Below are 23,363 nucleotides of genomic sequence, written 5' to 3'. Positions count from 1 at the left end.
TCTCTCTGTCTCTCTTTTTTTTCCAGACTGTGTTTTTTCTCTTGTTTCTTTTTTGTGTTTGATGTTTTTTTACGTATTCGGTTATTGGTCTGCGTTAGCAGCGTTTGCCTCAAAAAGTAGGGGGTTCACTATGTGCTCGGCCTGTATTAACCGATGTAACCAATGAGAGACAACAGCAACGGAACGGCTAAGTTGACACGGCATGTTAGGGGAGAATTTGAGGAGCGCGGAGAAACATGGGGTGGCTTTTTTGCGTTTGTGCGTGATTGTGTAGGTGCTTGAGGTGCGTGCTGCGGTTGTGTTTTGCTCTGGTAATCATTTTCCAGTTCATCTTTCCTGCGTCGTATTGATTTAGACTCCGGCAAGTATGGATTTTTGGGTTGCTGACTGCGTGAGTTTTTGTGTGAGATTCCCGGTCTTCCCCTTGCCTGTACTAGGCACACTTACCGAGGTGGGAAAAAAAAGAAGGCCGAGGGGAAGACAGAAAAGAAAGGGAACTTGTTGATTAGTGCTTCCAATGAGAAGCACTGAATGACAACAAAGTTTCCATTGCCCAAAATGCTCTTCGAGAAACGGAAGAACTCCTTCGTCATCTCTGCAGAGCGTCATCGTGAATTGCCTGTTCTAGACTTTGCAACACGCCCCCCCCTTGCTTCCAGCTCTCGGAGTTCCACGCGTTATAGGGACCTGTACTTGTAGTTTCCTAGTGGAGATCGCGTTTCCGGGGTCCGAGTGCTCATTCCAACAAAGGGAGGTCCTGGTACTAAGAGAGAGAGCCAAAGTATATAATTTTTGTGACGTGTTGCTTTGTGTTTCATTTGTCTTGCTGCCTGGTTCTCTACTAGCAGCACTGGTGAAACGGGCGAGTTATGCAACTGACAACTTTTTTTGCATTTCCATAGACTACTTTCATTTGAACTATTTCAACTTGATTGATAATTCGTCAGTTGCATTGTACCCGTATGGACTTGATTGAACAATTGGTTGATTGGGTGGTCCCCCTATCTATCTATCTGCCGACATTCTGCTGGCTGCCTCGTACTCCTTGCCTATCACAGCAAAGTAAGTCCCTGGTTTGGTTTTAGTAACCCAAGGTACCTATGGGCTATGGGCTATGGGCTATGGGCTATGGTGATCCGTCGTATATTCGTATGGAGTAATGCGGAAGAATAGATTCCAAAACTAAACTTGGCGCAACTGAAAATCGAACGACGGCCCTGCGCCCGTGCGCTCTTTGGGCAACGGAGACTCGGCCCCAAAGGCCAACATGTGAACTGAGCCTTGTGCGTATTTTCTCCGCCAGAATGACAGTTGCGCCGTGCCGGGTGCACCGCCATTTTGACTGGGCGCGGACTTTTTTTTATTTCTATTTTTTCCTGTTATGGTTTGTTTTTATTTGGGGCTTCAGGCAATTCCTTTTTGTCAATTTTTTTTTTTGCTCCGTGCCTCGGAATTTATGCTGTTTTGTATATTAATCTGCGCTTCCCAAAAGAGAAAGACTTGCGTGCTCACCAACGAGCTCTTCCTACAGTACGGAGTAGTACTACCACGCAAGGTTGGTTGAGGGGAGAGAGACACAACCAGAAGCTAATAATACGACGCTGAGAACTTTTTTTTATCCATCTCATTTCCCAAGTCTCGCCGCCTTGGCCCTGCGCCGAAAATGCATCTGCTTTGTTAATGCCAAGCAAGCTGCTCCAGTATCAATTCACAAAGTACAGCCCCAAAAGTGCCCGCCTAGAACCCTCTGAGCGGGTTTGATCGTATTTCGCATTTATTGGACTCGATCCTTCTGAACCACTGTTATCTCCTAGCCGGGGCGTATTAGAGCTTTGGTGGCTTGAGCCGGGCTTGGGTGCTTGTAAGGAGCGCCAAATATAATGCGTGCGTATTCAGCACAACAAACGGGAAATGCACGTCAATAGTCCGCCTTGCCTGTGACGATTACAAACGATTACTTTTGTCGTTGTGTCCATTTGCGGGAACATGTGACGAGGCTGGCGTCTGGTCCCCTAGTACTACTCGCAGTAGTATCGAGGCAACAGCCAATCAGCCCCCCCAAGCAGGATCTCGATTCACCGCAGCAGCGAGGGTGCGGCAATATTATGTCAAGTTATTCATGGCCTTCTCTCGGCGCTTCGTATCTGTCATAGCTCGAGATGCTCGTTCGACGGTGATTGGTGCCTTGGACGCATGCTATAGGATGCCGTTGTGCCTAGCTCGTGCATATACTAGTTACCATACTGTAATGCATCATTACCTACAAAGGAGGGGAGCGGATACATCCAATGGTCCTTGTAGCACTTGGCAATTCAATAGTACTCGTAGTCCATTAGGTAGGTACCTCAGCTATCATATGTACCGTATTGATGTGCTACCGGATAGGATCACGGAAGCAAGCACAAGCACAGGAATGGATAAATGAATGGCTGTCCGAGTCGGTATACTTATGTGTTGCTTTGCTTGTCTCTGATGAGTCCTGCTTGGCCTTGTCTCGCCAGCCTCTCGCTCGCACCGAGTCAAGCCAATCCAATATATCATGCGCCATCCCTTGAGAAGGAACCAAGACACGACTGTGTCTCTTGTCTCATTCATTCATTACCCGTTACGACAACTTTCGCACCCCTGCACCCGCCTCCACTCTGCGTTCTAGGGGACCCGTCCAAAGTAGCTCAACTTGTCGCAACTTTGGTCGTCCATCACAATCACACGCCCCCTCCCTCTCGCTGGGCTTTTTCTTTCGTTGTCGTTCAGTGCAGCGTCTAGACGGATCGGGGCTGTAGACGTAGAGGTAGTCGTAGGTAGGTAGTCATGTAGTCTACAGAGTCCCATATTAACCCTTCCCTTCCGCTAGAACAGCTAATTTCCTCCCTTTCTGCTGCTCCATTTCTCTCTCAGTGCCGTCTGTGTGTGGCGAAAAGTCAATCAGAGATAGTATTTGGTAGGTAGATTGAACAGTAGTTGAACAAGGGGACAAGTATAGCATTCATCTTGGTTTGTTTCTTGTTCGACTTCTGTCCTTTTCTTGCTTCCCCTCTCTTTTTTTTTTTTTGCTAACTTGTTTTTTTTTTTTTTTTTTAAACTTCTGCTCTCTTCCCTCTTCCTCTCTCATCGCCCATCGTTTTCGAGTCATTTCAGAATACGGCGAATTTGTCCGGCCAAGTACAGTACTCGTAAAAAAAGCTGTATTAATCAGTTAGCACCACTCGTATATCGTGCTAGTATCTTTCGGGGGTGGCGACCTGATTATTCACTCGTTACGCCCTTGCTTTTTTCCATTTTTTCCCCCTCTTGGATTCCCACCTGCTCTCGTTATTTATTAGCTCCATGTTCGTCTTTTGCATCGCACACCCCCCCCTTGTCACCGATTAGACTCAGACTCGCAGCCGATCAGGTCTGTTGGTTTCCGGGACCCGACAATCTCTCTTCAGCCCAGGTCCGGACAGAGGCTACTTGCGGGATCCTCATAATATCATTTCGAAATATTCTCCTCCTCTTCTTTTTCTTCTTCTCTTTCTTTCTTTTCTCTTTCCTTCTTTCCCTAAACCATATTTTTGTAGGCACAGTTTGTCATCACCAAACTTCGTCGCCCATCACGTGTATCTCCCGCCTCGACAACGCCCCTGTTTCTTATCTTGACGCCCTTTGTGCTTTCCATACTTCAAGTCTCAGTCTCACTCTCCGTCGGCTAAATCTGTATTGTGGTATTCGGTGTTTACATCCATCGGACCCAGCCGAGCTTCTCGCCGGCTGACAAGACAAAAATACTACCAGCCGGTCAGCCTTGACCCGGTAATAGTGCTTGATAGCATCGTTTCTTTATATAATCACGACCCCAGCCCTTCGCCGCGCGTTATTAATTCCACAACACAACGCAACTCGAGAAATCTCACATGATGGACGGCGTAGCTGTTGAACATTATTCGCGGACACCGCCGATCCCATCAACAGAGACCAACATGGCGACTCTTCCACCTCCACAGCCTAGGGAGCCGTCAGAAAAGAGAGAGCTGCCTCACCACCCAATGCTGAGCACGGCGGCCCTGTTGAATCCCATCATCGAGAAGACGCCGCCGCCGATTGTTGAAGAGCCTAAGCCGCTGCATCCAAACACGCTGCCTCAGATTCAGTCTCAACCTCCGTCTCAGCCTCAGCCTCAGTCGTATCAATCTTATTCAAACTCACACTCGCACTCGCTGTCACGTTCGCCGGTCGATAAGGGACCTTCAGCATCGACGACACCTCCGCGAGAATCTACCAACGGACCCATCATCAACGACATGCCGAAGTGAGTTTACTATTTTTTTATTCTACTGTCTTATATGTCTTCTATTCTGTCTCTTTTTCTCGTCTTCAAATACACATGCATCGTTCGTCATGGAAAAGTGTCCGCGGCAAGCAGCAGATAAGTATGAAGCCTATCTCGCTCTCTCTCTCTCGCCCTTGCGCCTATCCGCGCCACTGCAGCTCGAACCGAACTCAATTCCGTGTGCAACTCGAGTTTCTGGTCTCGCCCCCTTTTTTGCGCCCTTTTCCTTGGCCTCCTGTTTCACGGCAACAAAGCAAAAAAAGGGCACCAAAACCAAGACTTTTTTTTTTGCTGCGATTCACCGGCCGTCTTCTATCGCTGTGGGGCCCTTCCGCCTGCCACTGCCCGAGCATCTCCTTGTGATTGCCCGTTAGTTCTGTCTCGCCCGGGACCAACTGCCTTGCAATTGTCTTAGCAAACTTCTTCGCCTCGACTGCTTCTTCCTTCTTCCCTTCTTCACTGCAAAATCCAAAATCCAGAATCCCACCCGCAAAGACGCAATCGCGATATCGGCAACCAAGCAGCTGGAATGGAATAGTCGTGCCATTTACATCTCGAATGCACAAAACACCATCAGCCTCATCTTTCTGCCAACTTGATCCTTCTCTGTTGTCAGGGTTGTTCTTATCGTCGTTTTCGGCTTCGACACACCATTTCCATGGGCATCCCATCCTTCACATCTCCTTGCAGTCTTCGTCAAAGGTGAGCTGAGTTTGCTAGGCAACTTGATTGGTCCAATACTCTGCAGCCTGTCCTTGCCGATCGAGGTGTGCCGCTCACAAACTTTGCCTCAAGCCTAGTGGCTGAGGACGGAGGCACTTATTGGCAGTCGGCGCAACGTGTTCCCGTAGGAATGGACGTCTTATATCGATGACTTGTGCGCGGCAGTGGCCTGATTCCGATCTTGCATCTCAACCTGACCCCCTGATCTCTGCCCCATTACCATTGCCCTCCATCAATCACATGCCGCTTATGACATGTTTCATGCTGCAGCTCTAGACAGCGAGTTGCTGTCAATCTCTTCAAGAGCCCAAGATAGGCTCCGATGCCATCTTGCATCTGCAGCACCGGAGTTCCGTGCACCATTTCTCCCCAACGCTTGCACGTCGGCTAGGCGCCTGCTTCCTTGAGAGCAGTTGTCAAGAGAAACAAGAGGACAGGAAAAGGAAGTTGCGGCGCTAGTTTTGTGCAATATTCCATCTTGCTGCCTGGCCCATTAGTTTCATTTAGGCCCAAAGACAACCCATCTCTCTTTGCTATCTGATTATAGCTTTTACTCTTCTCGAGTTTCCCTGTCTTCTTGATTCAGCATTTGTTCTTTCATCATTCAATTTTTTAAAAGACTATTTTCTGGTTTGCAAATCATTTTGAGTCAAAATGGACCATTGCTCCTCCGTCTCTTCGCCTCTTAGTGACGGGCTTTCAACCGCTCCATCGACACCAGCTGACATGAATCCCAGACCGCTCAACGGACACAGCAAACCTTTTGACGACAACGAACCAGAAAGCGAGCTTAGTGAGCCCGATAGCAACGTTCATTCACCATCAGGGGTGGGTCTGAATGATCAAGCCGGCTCTATTATCGTTCATGCCAGTACTAACGGTGATCTAAAGTCTTCTCCTCTTCGCGTCACTTCTGAAAACGACGACGAGACTATGAAAGATACCCAAAATGAAGCCGCAGTTTCTCACTACCCTAAGCGCAAGCGAAACTCGGTCTTTACCGACCTCAGTGAGAGCAAGATGGAAATCTCCAATGACGGAACAAAGAGTCCTCCTCTCGTACCGGGCCTCAAGTCCAAGCCATCGCGACAGAGTCTGGGAACCGTCCGGGGCGTCTTGTTGGGCCACTGGAGAGACTCGCCAATCCCTGATCCCGAAGGTCGCCATGCAGTGATAGGCTTCATTGACGTTCGTGACCGATTACGTACTCGAATCCAGCCTTATACCGTTGCCAACGAGCCAATCAGCAACGAGTACCCCATGCCTCCGGGACCTGGCGGCAGCTGGGTTACTTTCGAACGCGTCGTCTTTTCCAAGCATTTGGTTGGCCTTGACCACTTTCAAGTCAAAGAGTATGTGAGGTTGCGAACTGACATTCAGGAAGAGAATGAGGAAGAACGCAAGACTGCGGAGAGAGCAGCAGTCAAGGAAGCCATACGCAGAGTCAAAGAAAACCCTGCCTTTGATAACCCAGCTACTCAGCCTGCCATAGCCCACGGTCCTGAATTGCCTGACTCGGCCTTTAGCCCCGGCCGCCCGGATGCCAAGAGAAGACGCGTGAGCGGTGGCTTTGCCGCCATCAACCCCGGCGGTAGCAATAGCCCACCGGAGCGGTCGCCTTTGCTGCCATCTCAGCCTGCTCTGCAACCTCGTCCACCCCATGTTCCGAAGCTGCATGGGCCTCTTCCAGGTACCCGGCCCACGCGAATCTTGCTAGGTTATTGGAAGGGCTCCAGCGAGGAAGACCCTAGGGATCGTCACGCCGTGTACGGCATTTTGGGTCAGAATGATATGTTCAGAGTAAAAGTAGTTCGTGAAACTCGTGATGGCCGATTTGTCGATGGCAACTTTCCCTCTGGTGCTGGCGCGCTCTGGATTCAATATGAGGAGGTGGAATTTGAACCACACCTCAAGCCGCTTCAGAGGTCGGAGATTAAAGAATATTGCCGAGTCCGCCAGTATCAACTGGATCAAGGCGAAGTACCTGAAGACCGCATTGGCAACGAAATCAGGGCCGTACACGAAGCTCAGGCTCGAGCGGGCTCCGGTTATAGACACATTCACCAGCCCATTGCTCCATACCACCCTATTGCTGCTGACGACTCAGACTTGGCAAATGGCCGGTCAGACGTTGGTGGAGCTCAGCATGAACTCCGGCAGTCGCGCCGCGGGGAATCTCGGGCTGCTCCACGACAGTCTTTCAACGAAAACGACCTACGCCAGCCACGAGCTTATGCCGAACAGGAGCCACAACGTCCAGACTCCCGAGCCACAAACCGCGGAATGAACTCAGACGGGATGGAGCGAACCAACGCCCTTGCTCGCAGGGAGATTGCGCGAGTCGAAGCTGCGCAGGGCCGCGCCGACCGCCACGCCATGCACCGAGAACGAGCCGCTGCTCTCGTCGCTGACGCTGCGGCTGCGGCTGCTGCCGCCGTTGTTGCCACGGTTCCGTCCCAAGCCGCCGCCACCACCAACGGCAGAACTCCTCGTTTCCATGAGTCGGAAGATATGCAGCGCCTGAATAAGGTCTGGGCCCGCCAGGAGACTCTGCGCCTTAAGGCTGGCGCCGAAGACGCCAAGGTGTACGACGGCGTCAAGTATGAGCGCAAGACGAATGGGCCGTTTATGGGCAAACTCGTGTCACAAGGAACTATAATTAACATTGATGGGGAAGACTATGTTGAATATCGCGTCCTTACAAAGCCCTCTTTTTTTTAACCGCGTCTTTTTACCCTACCATACTTATGGTTTAACTTGGGCTCATTGTACAACCAAGAACGCGCGGGGAGTTGTCACCGTTACAACATCACTCAACACAACGCGGTCATGGATGGAAAACTGCATTATCAGGATGATCCAAGACTGTTCAGCTTAGAGTGTTAAAAGGCAGCAACAAAGATGGAAATGGACAGGGAGACGATGGATTTCCCACTGACTTGATTTCCTTTCTTTTCTTCATTCTTCGCCTCTAATTTCTTTTTTCAAGTCTATTGAGGGGTTCGATTACATACATTGCTGCCTAGACGGATATACACGTACTGCGGCACACCAGGGAGGAATAATGCGACATGCACAGCGGCGTTTTTTCTTTTTCGTTTGGGAGACGGTGGCATGACCAACGTGAATCGAGGTCTTTTTTTCGTTTTGTTTTTCGTTGCACGACGGTTTTCGTTTTCTCTTGTTCTGTCTCTTCTCCTATTCAACGGGCTGCGTCTTTCTTTGTCAGGTTCTCCTTTTTCCTTGCTCGCCGTTCTCTGTCATGTCGATCCGATTTCTTTTCCTTTTTTTCCCTTTTCGTCCTGAATACCCTGTTTCTAAAGCTATGTGGTTGTGCGACGTAATAAATTCTGGGTCGGGATGGTTTTTGCTCTTTTTCTTTTCACCTTGAGGGCTCTCAATAGCTACTAGATGGGCATGCTACTAATTATCTCATGGGGTAGTTGTTGAAAATGCTCTTAGGCAGTAATTGATACGTCGAGTTCTAAACTAAATAATAGTCTTTCTTGTCTGTGGTTCTAAACTGAAACAATAGTGGTCTCTGTAGTTCTAAACTAAAACAATAGTTGTCTCTGTGGGCCTAGTAAGATGGGGCTACATAGATATTCGCATTGTTAAGATGATGTTTCATAGGTTGTTAGGCAATTAGGGTACCATATCGTCTTGATCTCTGCTTTGATGCTGAGCTACTCGGCTGCCGCTCTCTTCCATTCCCTCGTAGAGCTATTTAGTCCCGTTCAATGGGGATGGCCCCGACATGCGGGTGGACAAGCATGGGGACCCCCGTTAACGGAGAGCAAAGAACCACCTTGGCGGAGGTAAAGGATAATATGGAGCTTCTCCAATTTCTTCTTCGCGGGGAACGGCTTCTACGACTGGATGGTCAGAATGAAGTGACGTCGAGGCCATGTTATCTTTGTGTGCGTAGGGTATCGGTGTTTGTACTCCACTGCCCGTTGTCAACTTCCTGGACTTTGGAGATGATGTTCGCGCTGAGGGCTGTCGACTTCCGAGTCATACGCCCTGCTTTAGAAGCTCATAAGATCGAAAATCATGAAGCAGAAAAAGGCCGATAGGCCGTCGTTCTTTATAGAGCGGTTCAGAAATTTATCACTGCTCTCTTCATCACTTGAGCAGCCTCTGGGGTGAATATCATATGTTGCTTCGACTCTTTGTCCAAGTCATCGTCTAAATCTGGGTTGGAAATAGTGATGAGCTCGATGGGTTGAGGGTGCTCATCAATATCTTCAACAAGTCGCCTCTAATAATTATGATGATGGTCGGAGGCAGCTGCTTAGGGTCCCCAAAAAGGAGGCAGGGCAAGAGAGTTGAGTATTGCCCCAAACGCAGTAAAGGTCGCTTTATCCACTGCAACGCTGCGAGCGAGCCGAGTTATCCATTCTGTATACTGTGGCACATTTTCAGTTGCTGCGGGCGTTGCGCAGAGTATGTTGGCTTATGGAAAGAGACAAGGTTAGTTATTCGCCGTGGCGTACATTCTGTTTCAGTACGGCTGGCAAAGTCCCTGACGATGTAATCAGGATTCATATCCGCTCTCTTTGGCCGGCAGACTTGGAGGACAATCTCGTGCTTTTCGATCTTATGAGCTTCCAATGCAGGATTTAATTCTGGGTGGTCGACTATCTTCCATTCCCTAGGTCCGTCACTGTTAGAGTCAAGCAAGTTATGGAGCGAGATGTAGAAGAAGACATACCATTTGGCACCGGGGCTCAATGTTCTCGAGATTGTCATAGAGGTGGAGGAGGAAGGAGTCTGACTTGGTTAAGCGGCGCGCCAAGTAGTCTCATGCCCCTATCTGAACCCATCTCGCATGGTGGCAACAACAAAAAAGCGTGTAGTGTCCGCCGTGGGAGTTCTAGAGTCGGGGCGAACGAAGTAGGCCGGAAATTTGTTCGCAGTGATCTGTTTCTATGTTAGGAAAAAGAAGGGAGAAGAGGAAGAAGTAGAAGAAGTAGAAGAAGTTGCAGTTCACGTACCTCTCAGTAGCCACATGGTCGAGCCACATGAAATCGTGCTCCTCGAACTGTATCACGGCAGTCATGTGATGGTTATCATCAGATTGTCTTCAAAGCTATTAGCTTAGGTCTATCAAAACAAAAGGGGTACTAAGAAGCCTTACCTGAACGCTGTTTCGAACTGGTGGCCTTTATTGGCCTTGATCAGGTCCTTGAACTTGACAACGTCCAGCCTTCTACTTAAGCATCATCTGCGTTGGCAAAGGGCATGCCGAAACCACTGACTGTGACGCAGGCTTCATATGCGAGGCTAACACGAATGACTGTAAGGCCCTTCTCACGTCCCTTGGCGTTGGAAAACCGATCAAAAAAAATGGATTTTGAAGCCTCTTCGAAGGTATAGCTGCATCCTTCGCGAGGGAACTTGATATAGATCTCGGCTTGATCTGATGGTAGTACCGCACCGCCGCCAACACCTCTAACAACTGCAAATATCTAAGGTTAGAGCGCGTTACATATTGTGGTTTTGGGAAATGTTAACTCACAAGCATGACGGACTCCAAAGCCTTTCTGTTCATTGCCAATCTGCTCTTTGCCAAGGGGGAGACCTAATATGAAGCCGACCTATGGGTCCATATCTCTTCCTTTGAAGGAGCAAAACTTTGCGAAATACCGTGGCTGTCTTATACTGCCATGTTATAAGTCTTCCACAAGTTCCTGGTCTATGAGTTTTGGTGTAGAATTGCTCGGGTAGAGATTGCTTAGTGCCGGGAAGTCTTCGATGGAGTTCTTCTCAAACACTTCCTTGTATGTTTCAAATGGTATCAACTCATCAATCTTGTTTGCCGTCATCGATGCCTTTTGTTGATTTCTTCGGTATGGACTGCCGCGGTCTCTGCTTGATCGTGGAATATAAATCCTCTGTGTAGTTGGTACTTTTGCACACTAAAAAATGTAGCGATTTCCCATCCTTTCTCGTATTCAGCTCTTGCCTCCATAGATTGGGCAATATCCCATGTATAGTCTCATGGCTGTCAAGTGGCCTCTGCGAATAGTGCTGAATGCCCTCCGACTGGGCATCTCGCCGATGTATGTGATCAAACACCAACGTATTTTGTGCATATGTATTTCCCAACCATGGCTGTCTGTCGCCAAATCCTCCTTCAACTCGCTCATCCACTTCGATTTCTCCTTGCCAGTGGTCATGCTGACAGGGTAAGGAAACACAGACGGGGCGTTATCCCTCTTGACGATCGTTGGAAGCTATTTGAGATAAGCCATCGTGTCCTCCACCGAGGTGTATACATCTTTTCAGGGGTTGGTCTTTGGTCGCCATCGCCAGCATCGTGTAGTGTGGGAAGAAGGCCGGCTATAATCTTCCCCTAAACAATTTTCGCGGCCAGCATGCAAACGTTACCTCCGTCATCATCTCGTGCATGGCCATCGACCCTTGAGTCCTCTAACAGCATGTTAATGACGTGTACGCTTTGTAGTTCGCCTGAAGAGCCGGCCACCAATAATGGAGTCATGCCGTTGATGTGTTTTCCATTTGGGTCAACTCGGTCATAGTTAAGAAAGAGACGAACGACTTCCTGCCTGCAGCGCTGCACAGCCAATCCCAAGGGCGTTTCGTCCCGGTCGTTTTGCTCATTGGGGTCAGCTCGACCATCTTCAAGAAGTATACTGACTACTCCCCTATCTCCATTTGAGTTTTGCTATCTTCACTCTCGTTAGCTTCGTAGGACAGAAAGAAAGTGGCAAGCTTCCGTTGTTTATATTTTGCTTGTATTCGATCGCTGGCTGGATAATAGCTCCATTAAGGGGGGGATAATAGATACTAACCTTTCAAGAGAGGCTTCCCGATGCGGTACTATATCGAGCTGACATGAAATATGCCGTCGCTAGGATGCGGTGAAGGAGAACACCATCTGCCAAGAGGTGACTTTGGAATTGATGCCAAAGTTCAACAAGTAGTGGCCAGGTGATGCTGATTGGGATTCGCTTCCAAGCGATGCTATTAAGTTGAGTAGCTTCACCATTAGTTGGTGTTTTTGTGAAAGTATATCGCGAAATGACTGTTGACATAATGATAATCGGTATGCCGTTCGGTAGTATTTAACCCAAAGTCATAGCTTCCCAGATGGTAGACTAATAGAGGGCGTTTTGGTGTGGTAATGCTGAGTTAGTTGTTTCTGCATTCTCCCGGTGATCGGTTGTGGATGGTGGCTTTTAAGGCGAGGAGCCAATTCACTCTCCACAATCGATGGGTCGACATATTCGGCCGCACCATAGATTGCGGCAACGCGAAGTGGGATTTCCAATGAACCCGGCAGTTTCACTAGAATCAGAATCTCGGGTGACGGCGATTTCTGGAATACAGACTGAAATCCCGACTCGTAAATTTCTTCTTTGCCATCATGTATCTTCTCCATTCTAGGTTCTGGGGAAGAGTGACTGTCAACGTAGATAGTAAGCATCTTTATCAGACGCAAAGCATGATTAATACCCAATGCTTGAGAGGTTGAATTCTTGATCTTCGTGCGTATACACCATCTTATCGCCTTCCGTAGTTGTCCATGACGAGGCTTTTGCTTCCGCTCAAGGACTTGGCGATTCAGTCGAAGTATCGCCTGTATTCCAGGTAGTTGTGTATGCTTAGTGTTTTCCCTTCATGGCTGGCCACTGTATCGGTTATCGAGAATCGTTGGTCGATGGTAATGGCCTTGTCTAGGCAAAGTGGATATTGAGGGGGCTGCTTGGGTGATAATAGCCGGGTATTCTTCTTGTATGAAAGCTTCTAGGGCCCTGCCAGAGTCAAATGGGGCGGTTATGTTGCAAAGGCTGGCATAGACATTAGATACTTCTTTGTAGATGATGCTGGAGACTATATTGGATAGTTTGTTACCCATTCGCAGCTGGGTTGTGAGACGATATACGGGGATGCCACGGGTAAAGATGTAGCTTCAGGGCTTTGCAGCATCTAATGCGGGCTTCGTCGACTGTCAGCAGCCAACATCTAATTTTGCCCATACCGGGGCAAATCAGATGGTATTCTATGAGATTGCCATCTGTCACTGCCTTTTCGATTTCGCCTGGGAAGGGCGTTCCTGTTCCTCAAGGTGGGCGGGTTGCTGTGAGAGTGCTTGTGCATCTTGGACATGCAATGATAGGTCTTGTGCCCTTAATATATACTATATCATCGACAGGCAAGCGTCTGGCAGCCCTATCGTCATTGAATCGAATTGCTTCGTGTCTCCAATGAAGATTGTTGGGATATTTGGATGTTGCAACGGCGCGACAAATGCGGTACTGAAAAAAGTGACAGCGCAGCTAGAAAGGCAGTGGACATTGTGCTGCAGTGAGTTATTGTTGGTGCTGGTCGATGTTGACTTGAGTAGGTGTCTGTTACCAGGCAGCGAGCGTCAGACTTGCAAGACTCAACGTTGCCGGCTCGATAAACCTTCCAGCTTCGTCTACTACAACGAAAGATGGTATGAGCGGTTTTGATTCATTCTAAACGTGGTCAGTTATTGCCATTATAGCTACAGCAGTTCTGACGCCACGATCATTGAGGGTGAAATGCTCCAATGGGTTCAATGGCTAGAGATAACTCACGGCATAGTAAAGCTTGTTTGATCTCTTTCTGGTCTCATTTATTGTAGTGCCAATGGAAGCAGAGTATTGAATAATAGTGTGCTTCTTAAATGATCTCTTCAGACACTCGCCTCTTCCATTGAATTTCGTCAGAGTGCTGTAATACAGCTCCGTGTTCTTGCACAGAGAGACGAAGTTGGATGACTGTCTCATCCCTTTCCACCCCACCTTCGTAAACAGTGGATAAGAGGGATCGCCTTGTTTGTGCAGTAAGATCGTTGCGGTGAGTGAAAGATGGAGGAAACGAATGAAAAGGGAAGTATGTGGCTGCACCGACCTGGAAGAACGTTCCAGAGCCGACTAGAATGACAACTTTAGCAGTGTGATTCTTCTAGCACCCTGTGAAGTGTATTGATCATACTGACAGTGAAAGTTGGTGATTATAATGAGGGGTTAAGATGGGATATAGTGGGGAGAAAACGAAAGTAATAAGATGTGTATGAAACATTCCCGTACTGTAAGGGGGTATTCCGAGATGGAACGATTCGTCATGTATGATTTACCAGAGAAAAAGTGTCAGATTTTGCTGTGGTTTTCCATCTGCTCCAAAGAGGTCAGTAGTCAGGAGTAAGTAGCCAGCCAAATGTACATTGAGCTCACTTACAATGTGTAGTAAAACGAAGGGTAATCTATCAAGTAGTTGAGGCTACTGTTAATAGTAGACTTCGCAAAGGTCGAGCCGCCTCTGTAAGTGGGCAGCACATTGCACTGTAAGCTATCTCCTGGATATAGAAGAAGAGAAAGAATGATATCAATGGAGACTTGAGAGAAGGAGGAATAACAGGTCTTTATATAATCGCTACTATACTACTTGAACTCATCGTGCAGTAGATAGAAAAGAGAGCCGACGTCATCTTTGCCGGGTCACGACATGACAGACAAGAGTGAATGTGCTGCTACAACTGGATTCCTGAATTCTCAACAACTTCGTGAAACAGGCCACGTATGAGTGGCAACGGATAGCGAAGTTGGTATCCGCGCAAATTTTTCGCGAGAGCAAAAGAGTGGAAGACGATTGAAAGCCTAATGGCCTATCAACTCAGCAAGATGACATCATATAATGCTCAATAAAAGGGCATATGAAGCACTAGGGATGTGAAAGACTGTAACTCATTCAGCCTGGTGTATCACATGTCATGACTTAACAGCATCATCAACTGTGAATTGCTTGGCCATCAAGGTCATCACCACATACTCGTCAGGAAGTGAGTAGCCGCACAAAGTAACCCGGAAGACCGGTGAGAAAGAGGGGTAGAGCAGTCAATGATCAAAGTCAGGGCACGAGATTTGTTGGGGGCCTTTATAGCCTGTATTCGAAATTGTTTGGTTCGACGTTAGTTGTCTAAGCTGTATCCTCTCATTCTACATGATGGCGAACCGAATGCAAAATCGTATGTATCCTCGGGCAGAAACGCCGCTGGTCTGTGTGCGCAATGATTCGCTTTGCGTCTCAGAGGGTAAGCGTTGAGCATTCTCCATCCTACGTAGGCCGCAACCGGCTCACAAACTTTGTTGATGCTAGTTTGCGATCAACTGTGGGCTTAGAATCGGCTTGCCGAGGGCAATAGTACCCAATCCAGTCGCAGAATCAAGGCAAAGAGTGGCTCAAGTGATTCTTCGGCCTGAACATCGTCAAACACTCTGCATGCCGCCTCTTCCGTCTGTATGCTGTAGACTTTCTCCTTTCCTCCCTCGAGATTTGATAGTTGAGAGCATCAAACCATGACTCCTTTTCACAAGCCTGTAGTCGCTAATCGAGTTATAGTCGTCAAAGGACGGTCAGAATCCAATAGCGCTGAACAGCGTATAGCTGGCATACGTCCGGTCGCGAGACTGGGGACTCGTTAGGGGCAGCATCCTTGTCGCAGATGTGTTTGTGCAACACTCGACATGGTTTACTTTTCGATTGTTTTTGTGAGACTCGGGTTCGCCATATCCTTATTCAGCCAGCGGGTTCGCGTGTATGGTTACTTTTTCTATGCGAAACGGCTCCTTTGGACGGCTCTTCTTGTCCACCTCGACGGCCTCCATCTTGGCCAGTGTCACGAGGCCCTCGTCGCCGATAACTTTGCCAAACACGGTGTTCAAGCCGTCGAGATGGGGCGCCTTGTCAAAGGTGATGAAGAACTGCGAACCGTTTGTGCCAGGACCTTTGTTGGCCATGGAAACGAAGCCCCTGCCGCTGTGTCTCAGGGCGGGTCGTATCTCGTCTTCGAAAGGGGCGCCCCATATCGACTGTCCGCCCTTCGGATTCTCGGCAGTCGGGTTGGCGGGAGCTCCTGTTTGCACCATGAACTTTGGAATCAGGCGGTGGAAGGGCGACTGGTCGTAGTAGCCGGAGGCGCAAAGGGCGAGAAAGTTCTATTGCGGTTCGTTAGCAGCGGTCCTGGAATCTGAAAAAGTTTGGAGAGAGGGAAACATGCCTCGGCCGTCTTGGGGACACTCTCGCAAAAGACTTCAATCTTGATGTCGCCTAGCGACGTGTGTAAAGTGACAGACATTGTGTCGCCGGATTGAAGAACTTGTGTCCAACTGTGATATTCAGAGTGTAATGTTTGTTCGGGTTGAAACAAAAGTCGATTTGCTATGGATGGCCAAAGCTTCAAGGTGGCTGTGAAGCTCAGCCCAGTCTAAACCGCATTGGGACCAGGGTGGACGCTATGGACTTTGTAGTCTGCTGGGACAATCTAATGTCACTCCACTACAGAATTCAGGCGGAGGGGTTACATTGCGAGACGGGAAACGCAAAATGTGAGATGTGGCCCGAATCTCGCCTGTTGGGATTCTCGAAGAAAAGAAAAAGGGGCAGAAAACGTGACGAATAGTGGACGAATAGTGAGGAATGCTGATGACGGTTGAGTAATCAGCGGTGACCGGGTGTTGAGCATCTTGTTGCTGTTCCTGGATATTGTTGGATCGGACGAGGCTGACTGCGGCTGTAATAGAACAGTCTGAGTGAGCCCGATGGAGTACTTTGCGCTGCTAGGGACCCTTACCGGGAACCAAACAAACACCAACTAAGCTTGGGTACCTATCTTTAACTCAATCGACGTCAAAGCCACAGCGATCATCCAGACTATCCTTTGCCTATCTCGTCCATAGAGTCCATTTCCGGATACAGTATGCGCATATATGCATACAAGCACACGTGCAATGTGACATACAAGACATCACCGGTTTTATGAGGAATCAAAGCGCACCAAATCCAAATCCAAATGCAGGCCCTGGCATCTCTCCTCCTGCTCCCATTATGGAGCTCGCCAAAAAAAGCCTTGCCGCTCCCCCTGTCGCCGCGGTAAGAACTGGCAAGGGGACAAAGATGCCCGGACGGTGACGCAGTCGAACGGGCCAACGAACGACAGGCACGGTGATGATATTATTACAGGTCCATTTTACGCCGTACGGGGAATGGCAGAGGCCTGGCGCTGCGAATAAGCCGGACATGTACGAGGTACAGGGACGAGCTAAATCGCATACGACGGCGGTACGAGGGCGACTAGAAACATCGATTAGAATGTGCCCTACTCGTTCAATTTACTCGCAAAGGTTAATCTGCTTATTCTTGCAATTCTTAATCTGATTATTACTTTTCTTATAAATATTAGAAGAGTGTCAGGAGTTGTAGTCAAGCACGTGCATGCGGTTGAAAGGGTCAAGGCCATCTCACCTTACGTCGCCTCACCTCACCTGCGTGCAGGATACACGTACCGTGCATGTCATGGACCATTGATGATTTCTCGAACCACACACAGCGTGTCTCTGCCCTACGGCAACAGGAACAGGCTGAATCCAGACTGGACGGAGTTAATCGCGGGGTACTTTGCCGTATCCATGAAATGGGCCAGATGGAGCCTCAGCCATAGCGCCAGCAACGCAACAGGGCTGTGGGCTAAGTAAGTAAGATATTAATGGAACGGCCTACATATGGACGTAGATTGTCGACACCCACGCCTTGCCGGGCCGCACACCCAAATCACAATCCTATTCTCTTCCTTGCCTCGGAGCTGAAACCAGCGAGCATCTCGGATTTTTCCTCGGCGACGACGGCGGGAAAGGAGGTGAGACAGACAGACAGACAGACAGAGAGCACGCAGCTTGAAGCTTATTATAACGAGCTCGCCCTGTGCGCGTGTGCTTTACCGGCCTTGTTCTGTGCCGCGTCGCTCGTTTTCTGCTTTGCTTTGCTTGCTCAGCTCAGCTCATTTTACTTCCTTTCCCTTCTATTACCTCTCACGCTCACTCGTTCACTCACTCGCTCTATTTTTCTGGCCCCCGTTTCCGCCTTGACAAGCTACTGCTGCTGCTCCTCCTGGACATAATTAGCTCCATCAGTAAGCTCAAGCTTCCTGTGCTCAGAGGCGCAGGCGTCATCTCAACCGGGTCCGGCGCCACAAGCCCCCCCGCTGCTGTTCTCGAGCAATCTCACCAACCTGCCTCAAACCGGCGCACAATCCAATTTCTGCTGTCCAATCTATCGCATTTGATCCCCGAATCCTCCCAAGTACCTGGTACTATCCTGTAGGTGCTCCCATCCCATCCCGTCCCTCTCAGCTTAGCGACCCGGCGCCTTGTCTCGTCTCGTCCTCCCAAGCACCAGCAGAGCCGCTGCAGCTCCACAGAAGCTAATGCATCTTGCGGCCAGTCCCCGATTTCAGCTGTCGACGAGGGTCGCCATTGCTCGAGCCGCCTTACCTAAACCACCCCCCAAAAGGCGCCGCTGCTGCTGCCTCTCCTCCTGTCAAACTCGCCTTCCAACCGTCCCTTTGCGACAATCTCGACACCTGCAGCGCCAGCGCGCCGAGGCTGATGCTGACGCTGCTCTCGATTGCTGAGCCCTGCTGAAAGCGAATGCGACCCGGTCTAGGCGATCCGATCCCGCTGGCACGAGCCCTGTGAACCAGAAACCCACCCATCCGCAGCGTGCCAACCCCACCTTGGCATCGACCCGCCTGTTCTTCTTCTTCCTGTGTCTGCGTCTCTGTTTCTTGTGCGGTCTGGTATCGTGACGGCTGCTCACCGAAGAGGCCTATGCCTGCTGGTCATCTGCTGTCGGCCCAGGCTTGGGGGATCCAAACTCAACAAACTCCCACGGCTCCGAGCTCGCGACTCCACGACCGCTGCCTCGACGCTCCCCTGACATCCAAGCACCGATCTCCAGCTCTGCCGCTGACGTCTCCGCCACCCTCCGCGCATTCGTAATCCTGCGACAACTGCGACGACCACAAGTTACCGCGATAGCATGGCGACCACGCCAGCCAGTGTCCGGGTCTCGGGCCCTCCAAACAGGAGCTTTCTCGTGGGATATCCGGGCATCTCCGCGACTCTGGTACGTTGGCTGTAGCCTGCCATACCTCCCCTCGCCAGCTCCGTCTTTGGTCCGGGGGATGCGACCAAGAGACTCGGCGTCCAGACAAGCTTGTGCTGACAGCTAACCATTCTACAGCCACGGATCGAGGGCAAGGTTGAGATTCGACCGGGCCATGGCTACTCCATGCCCGTGCCGGTGTCTTTAGTACGGATAAGCCTGCAGAAGCGCGAAACCATCCACCCCGACGCCGATAGCCTCACCAAGCGACATCTCGGCGCCCCCCGAAAAGAGACGACAGATGTCGTCGGCAAGGAGGTGCTGCTATTTAGATGCTCATCGGGCAAGGACGCCGAGAACGTCATCTCCATGGACCTACCCTTTGTCATCTTCATCCCCTTCGGCAGGGGCGGAGAAGAGACCAACCGAAGAATACCGCCGGCGTCCCTGCAGCTCCCTAGTAGGATCGCTGAGACGTACTACGAGCTCGTGGTGACAGTCCAGCAAGGCCACAGCAACCAATACAGATACAGCTTTCCGCTCCCTCTCCTCCGATACGACACTCTGTCCACCTTTGGCATGTACAACAAGCCTGAAACGAAGATGATTGCGAGCGACAACCTCGTCAACCTCGGCATCAACCTACCGCGCTGGAGCTACGGCCCCAACGATCCCATTACCGTATACATCAAGATATCTCCCAACCCCGACTGGTGGAAAAAGGCCCAGAAGGTCACCATAGACAAGATCACGCTGGGCATAGAGGAGGAAATAACGTTCAACCCGGAGGGCGACGAACCGACCAAAAAGGTCAACAAGCTAGCGAAGCAAGTCCAGGTTGTCAAGACAAAGTTACCGGAGGCTGGATACGCAACCAATATTGGCCTGGTTTTCCCCTCGAAAGATCTGAGAGACCCCGACGGCATCATCAGGAGGGGCAAACCGGCCTTTCCCCAGTACGAAGTTGTCTCATTTACCACCTCATCAACCCTTTACAAGATTGAGTTTTATCTCAACATCAAGGTATGACCTCTTTTCTGTTATGTGTTTGCCTTTGCTTTTCTTCGAAGAGAGCCATCGCTTACATAGCTGCGTGTAGGTACAACTGAGTGGTGCCAGAGACCTCCAAATACGACAACCCATCGTGATATGCCCGCTGGATCAGCAAGGCTGCAAGGAGGAAATGGACGCCATCGAAATCGCCGCCAGAGAGGCCTCGCATGTCGACCCGAACAACCCCATGCTTCCCGCCCACTCAATCGTCCTAGCCAACGATCGAGATTCGTTACGAGCTTTGGGCCTGTGTATGGTTGGTGGCCAGAAGAAGCCATTTATCGAGTGATTTGGCCGATTTTACAATGGGGCCAAACTGAGCATGCCCGACCGGCATGAAGAAATGAGAATTTAAAAAGAGTCAGAAACGATGTGCGCCAAGAAGCGAATATCTCTTCGACTACAGCTACGTCGCAAAGAGCAACACATACAATGTATGCCTTGCCGCAAGCAATCGAACACCTCGGAGCATGCTTAAATCAAGCATGAGCAGCGATAGATTATCAATCTGACCCCTCGGCGAGATCAAGCCGAGTTCGATACAGCGAGGCGTTCGAGCAGCACCCACCGGCCAGAGAGTTTTGAAAAAGAATACGATTGGCTAACAACAAACGGTACACCATATACCCATTTGAAAAAGGCGTTTTTATTTTGTTTTTTCTTATTTGGTCCACTGAGGTGGGAAGTGGGAGCAGCTTCTCTATTTTGACTCAAGGCATAGTGCATGGCGTTTCTAGGCCACCTCGGACCGCTTGAGGTCTGGGAGGGAAGGGGGGGTTTTTGGGAGGAGGGCTTTTATTTTGGAGACGCTCGCAAGCTGGCTGGGACAATACACGGTTTTGGCACATTGAATGCGCTGGATATGTGCTGGGATGGATTCCGGAGTGCGCGGCTTCTGTTATATAAAAAATTCCTGAAGCTGGCTTTCTTTTTTCATGTATTCAACGATGACGAGGCTGATGAGATACTGGACTCTTAATACATGTACTGTAGTATATATATTTCTTGGAGGAGACTGGTTTTTAGGTGTGCTGTACGTTTTTGTCAAACTGGTTGGTGGAGGAGAGGGGAGGATATCAATCTCACCAAAGAGCAGTAATAAATACCTTATTCATGTATGTAGGGTGCACAGGCTTGGAATGTATAGCAGTGTATATCACGATAATGATACAGAAGTCCATGAAAGATGATAACCAATTCTCTCTCTTCACAGGTCAGTACTAAGGTATATAAGAGTGAATAACATACTTCCTGTCGCCCTCTCGGGGGTGGTGCAGTGGCCTACCGGACCAGAGCCTCTAGGGGACTGGTACGTATCCGGACTCGTCTTGAGGTAGGCCACTGCACCTTATTCTTCATTTTTGGTCGTGAGTTCGAATTTCAAACAGGCCTCTTTTTTTCTACTCTGTTTGCAAGTATAGTGTCCAGGAAAATGTACGCCGCCTACGTTACCCATGTATGCAAGATGCATACATGCCTAGTAGTATTGAGATGCATGGCAGTGTATATCACGGCAATGATACAAAATTCAATGGAGAAACCAGCAACCACTCGCCCTAAGTAGGTACTAAGGTATATAGGAGTAAATAATGTAGTTTCTGTCGCCCCTCGGGGTGGTGCAGTTGCCTACCCAGTTTGACCAGATCCTTTCGAGCACTGGTACGTTCAACTCACATTGAAGCCGGGCATGACGGCAAGCACCTTATTCTTTTTTGGTTGTGAGTTCGAACTTTGAACAGTATTTCTTTTTTTTACTCTAATATATTTGCGAATGTAATGTCAGGAGAAGAGTCTTCCATTTAACTCGTACGAGAGAGCTCATAGATGGGCAGATCAAACCCCCTTGAGGAGGTATTATTATCCAAGAAGAATAAATTGATGATTCTGAAATAGCCAGAAGATATTAAGCGTAAAGGGGGAGAAGTAACTCAGACGGGTACTTCTGCCTGCTGCTAAACCCTGAGAGGAATTAGGTAGTTCGAAGTGCAGCTTCCCCAACACTGGCACTGCCTGGCAGCTGAAACGCACTCATTCCGAGAAAATCGGCACTTTTCTACTTTCTTCTGCAACATTCTCTTCTTTCTCTCTCCTCGTCTTCGCTATTCTGCTCCTCCGTACCCAGCTCTGAACGTGATCAATCGAACTCGGCTGCCATGAATTTATCCACCGCCAACGGCCGAATCCCTTTTGACAAAGGTCCTACCCGCACAATATAAAGAGAGTTCTTGATTCAGCGGAACAAAGAAGCTCACCCTAGAAACAAAAGACAGCCCACTCGTAATGGGTGAGCCGGCTGAAGCTGAGCCGGGTGCTGAGGAAGGTATCCCATTACCTCCATGCAATACGTTGATCGAACACCTAACTCTGGAGACGATTAACTAGAACAATGAGCTAGCCAACCAACACCACGAGAATCACAGACACAGTTTCATTCCTCCGAGAAGCGAAACTAGAATCTAGGAGATCTTCGTCGGTGAGCAACTCGTTTAGGAATCCCATGGCGACCTTTCTCAGCTTTTTGAGGATCCCCGGCGGTATATTAAGGGCTTTCAGATAGGGCGTCCAAAGGCGGAAGCTGCAGATTCCGTCGGTCTTCCTTCGCAGGATCAAACCATCACATATCACGTCTCCCAATCGTGGGTTGCTGCATATCTGGTTTGGGTGTCTGTCAGGGGGCGCATACTTGTTTATGGGGCTTATGTGAGGCCCTCAGTAAAGGGCCTTCAGTGTCTCGACAGACTTTTGACGGATCTCCTCCAAGGTATAGTTCCCGTCTTTAAACAGCTCAGAAAATCTGCCATACTTGACGAACAGCTTCAGTGGGATGAAGTTTCCAGAGAACATCAGCGAGTAATGGAGGATGGTCTGCCGACCTTCACGAGAGATGCTCGACCTGACTGGGGAGACAACCTTGGACAGCACAGAACTGACACATGAGGTGACAAATCAGACAGCGACTCTCCAGATGATTGCAGGCATCACAGAAACGAAGAACTCCCAACAGCAGCAGTCAGGGGAGAGACGCAAATGGCACACTCTCATCATGATGCAGACTCGACCTCATCGCTTGTTCAGAATGGCAACGCCACTGCAAATCAAGCGCTAGAAACCACTCGAAACCACGAAGAGCACTTTGATACCATAATGATACAAGACCAGGAGGCAAAAAGCAAGAGACACAGACACTCGGCAAAGGACAAAGAAATGGACAGGCTGCCAGCTTTTGAAGGGCACCGACATCGAACTCTTTCTAAGGACAGCGAACGAAGTAAAGCTCGTGAAGGAGCGCCATATTTTAGGAAACAACACTCACACCACAGTGATCAGTTTACCTCATAAAGGG

The 23,363-nt window shown here is 49.4% G+C and overlaps 7 protein-coding genes across 7 annotated transcripts; 4 read left to right on the top strand and 3 right to left on the bottom strand.

Annotated features, from left to right (window-relative positions):
• Positions 1-3,896: 3,896 nt before the first annotated feature.
• M431DRAFT_95496 (hypothetical protein) lies at positions 3,897-4,292 on the top strand (the record flags this gene model as incomplete). The annotated part of the gene is made up of 1 exon (XM_024924709.1): positions 3,897-4,292. The coding sequence occupies one exon, from the start codon at positions 3,897-3,899 to the stop codon at positions 4,290-4,292; it is 396 nt and encodes a 131-aa protein (XP_024770096.1).
• Positions 4,293-4,385: 93 nt separating this feature from the next.
• On the bottom strand, positions 4,386-5,333 carry M431DRAFT_252556 (hypothetical protein). Its single transcript, XM_024913797.1, has one exon. It carries the CDS (start codon positions 4,978-4,980, stop codon positions 4,480-4,482), a length of 501 nt encoding a protein of 166 aa, XP_024770095.1. The 5' UTR covers positions 4,981-5,333; the 3' UTR covers positions 4,386-4,479.
• Positions 5,334-5,758: 425 nt separating this feature from the next.
• M431DRAFT_95369 (hypothetical protein) lies at positions 5,759-7,753 on the top strand (the record flags this gene model as incomplete). Its single annotated transcript, XM_024924692.1, has 2 exons — positions 5,759-7,468; positions 7,535-7,753. 2 exons carry the CDS (start codon positions 5,759-5,761, stop codon positions 7,751-7,753), a joined length of 1,929 nt encoding a protein of 642 aa, XP_024770094.1.
• A 1,573-nt stretch (positions 7,754-9,326) lies between these two features.
• M431DRAFT_19838 (hypothetical protein) lies at positions 9,327-10,860 on the bottom strand (the record flags this gene model as incomplete). Its single annotated transcript, XM_024913292.1, has 7 exons — positions 9,327-9,460; positions 9,529-9,686; positions 10,030-10,116; positions 10,173-10,225; positions 10,294-10,493; positions 10,554-10,632; positions 10,720-10,860. The coding sequence occupies 7 exons, from the start codon at positions 10,858-10,860 to the stop codon at positions 9,327-9,329; spliced, it is 852 nt and encodes a 283-aa protein (XP_024770093.1).
• Positions 10,861-15,600: 4,740 nt separating this feature from the next.
• On the bottom strand, positions 15,601-16,163 carry M431DRAFT_499234 (hypothetical protein; the record flags this gene model as incomplete). Its single annotated transcript, XM_024917775.1, has 2 exons — positions 15,601-16,023; positions 16,086-16,163. The coding sequence occupies 2 exons, from the start codon at positions 16,161-16,163 to the stop codon at positions 15,601-15,603; spliced, it is 501 nt and encodes a 166-aa protein (XP_024770092.1).
• Positions 16,164-18,901: 2,738 nt separating this feature from the next.
• Positions 18,902-20,309, top strand: M431DRAFT_95127 (hypothetical protein; the record flags this gene model as incomplete). Its single annotated transcript, XM_024924664.1, has 3 exons — positions 18,902-18,988; positions 19,106-19,990; positions 20,067-20,309. 3 exons carry the CDS (start codon positions 18,902-18,904, stop codon positions 20,307-20,309), a joined length of 1,215 nt encoding a protein of 404 aa, XP_024770091.1.
• A 2,738-nt stretch (positions 20,310-23,047) lies between these two features.
• On the top strand, positions 23,048-23,359 carry M431DRAFT_485802 (hypothetical protein; the record flags this gene model as incomplete). Its single annotated transcript, XM_024916324.1, has 1 exon — positions 23,048-23,359. One exon carries the CDS (start codon positions 23,048-23,050, stop codon positions 23,357-23,359), a length of 312 nt encoding a protein of 103 aa, XP_024770090.1.
• Positions 23,360-23,363: the final 4 nt, after the last annotated feature.

The sequence above is a fragment of the Trichoderma harzianum genome (genome assembly GCF_003025095.1).
Source record: "Trichoderma harzianum CBS 226.95 unplaced genomic scaffold M431scaffold_14, whole genome shotgun sequence".
Lineage (NCBI taxonomy): Eukaryota > Fungi > Ascomycota > Sordariomycetes > Hypocreales > Hypocreaceae > Trichoderma > Trichoderma harzianum.
This window is presented reverse-complemented; position numbering and strand designations above follow the sequence as displayed.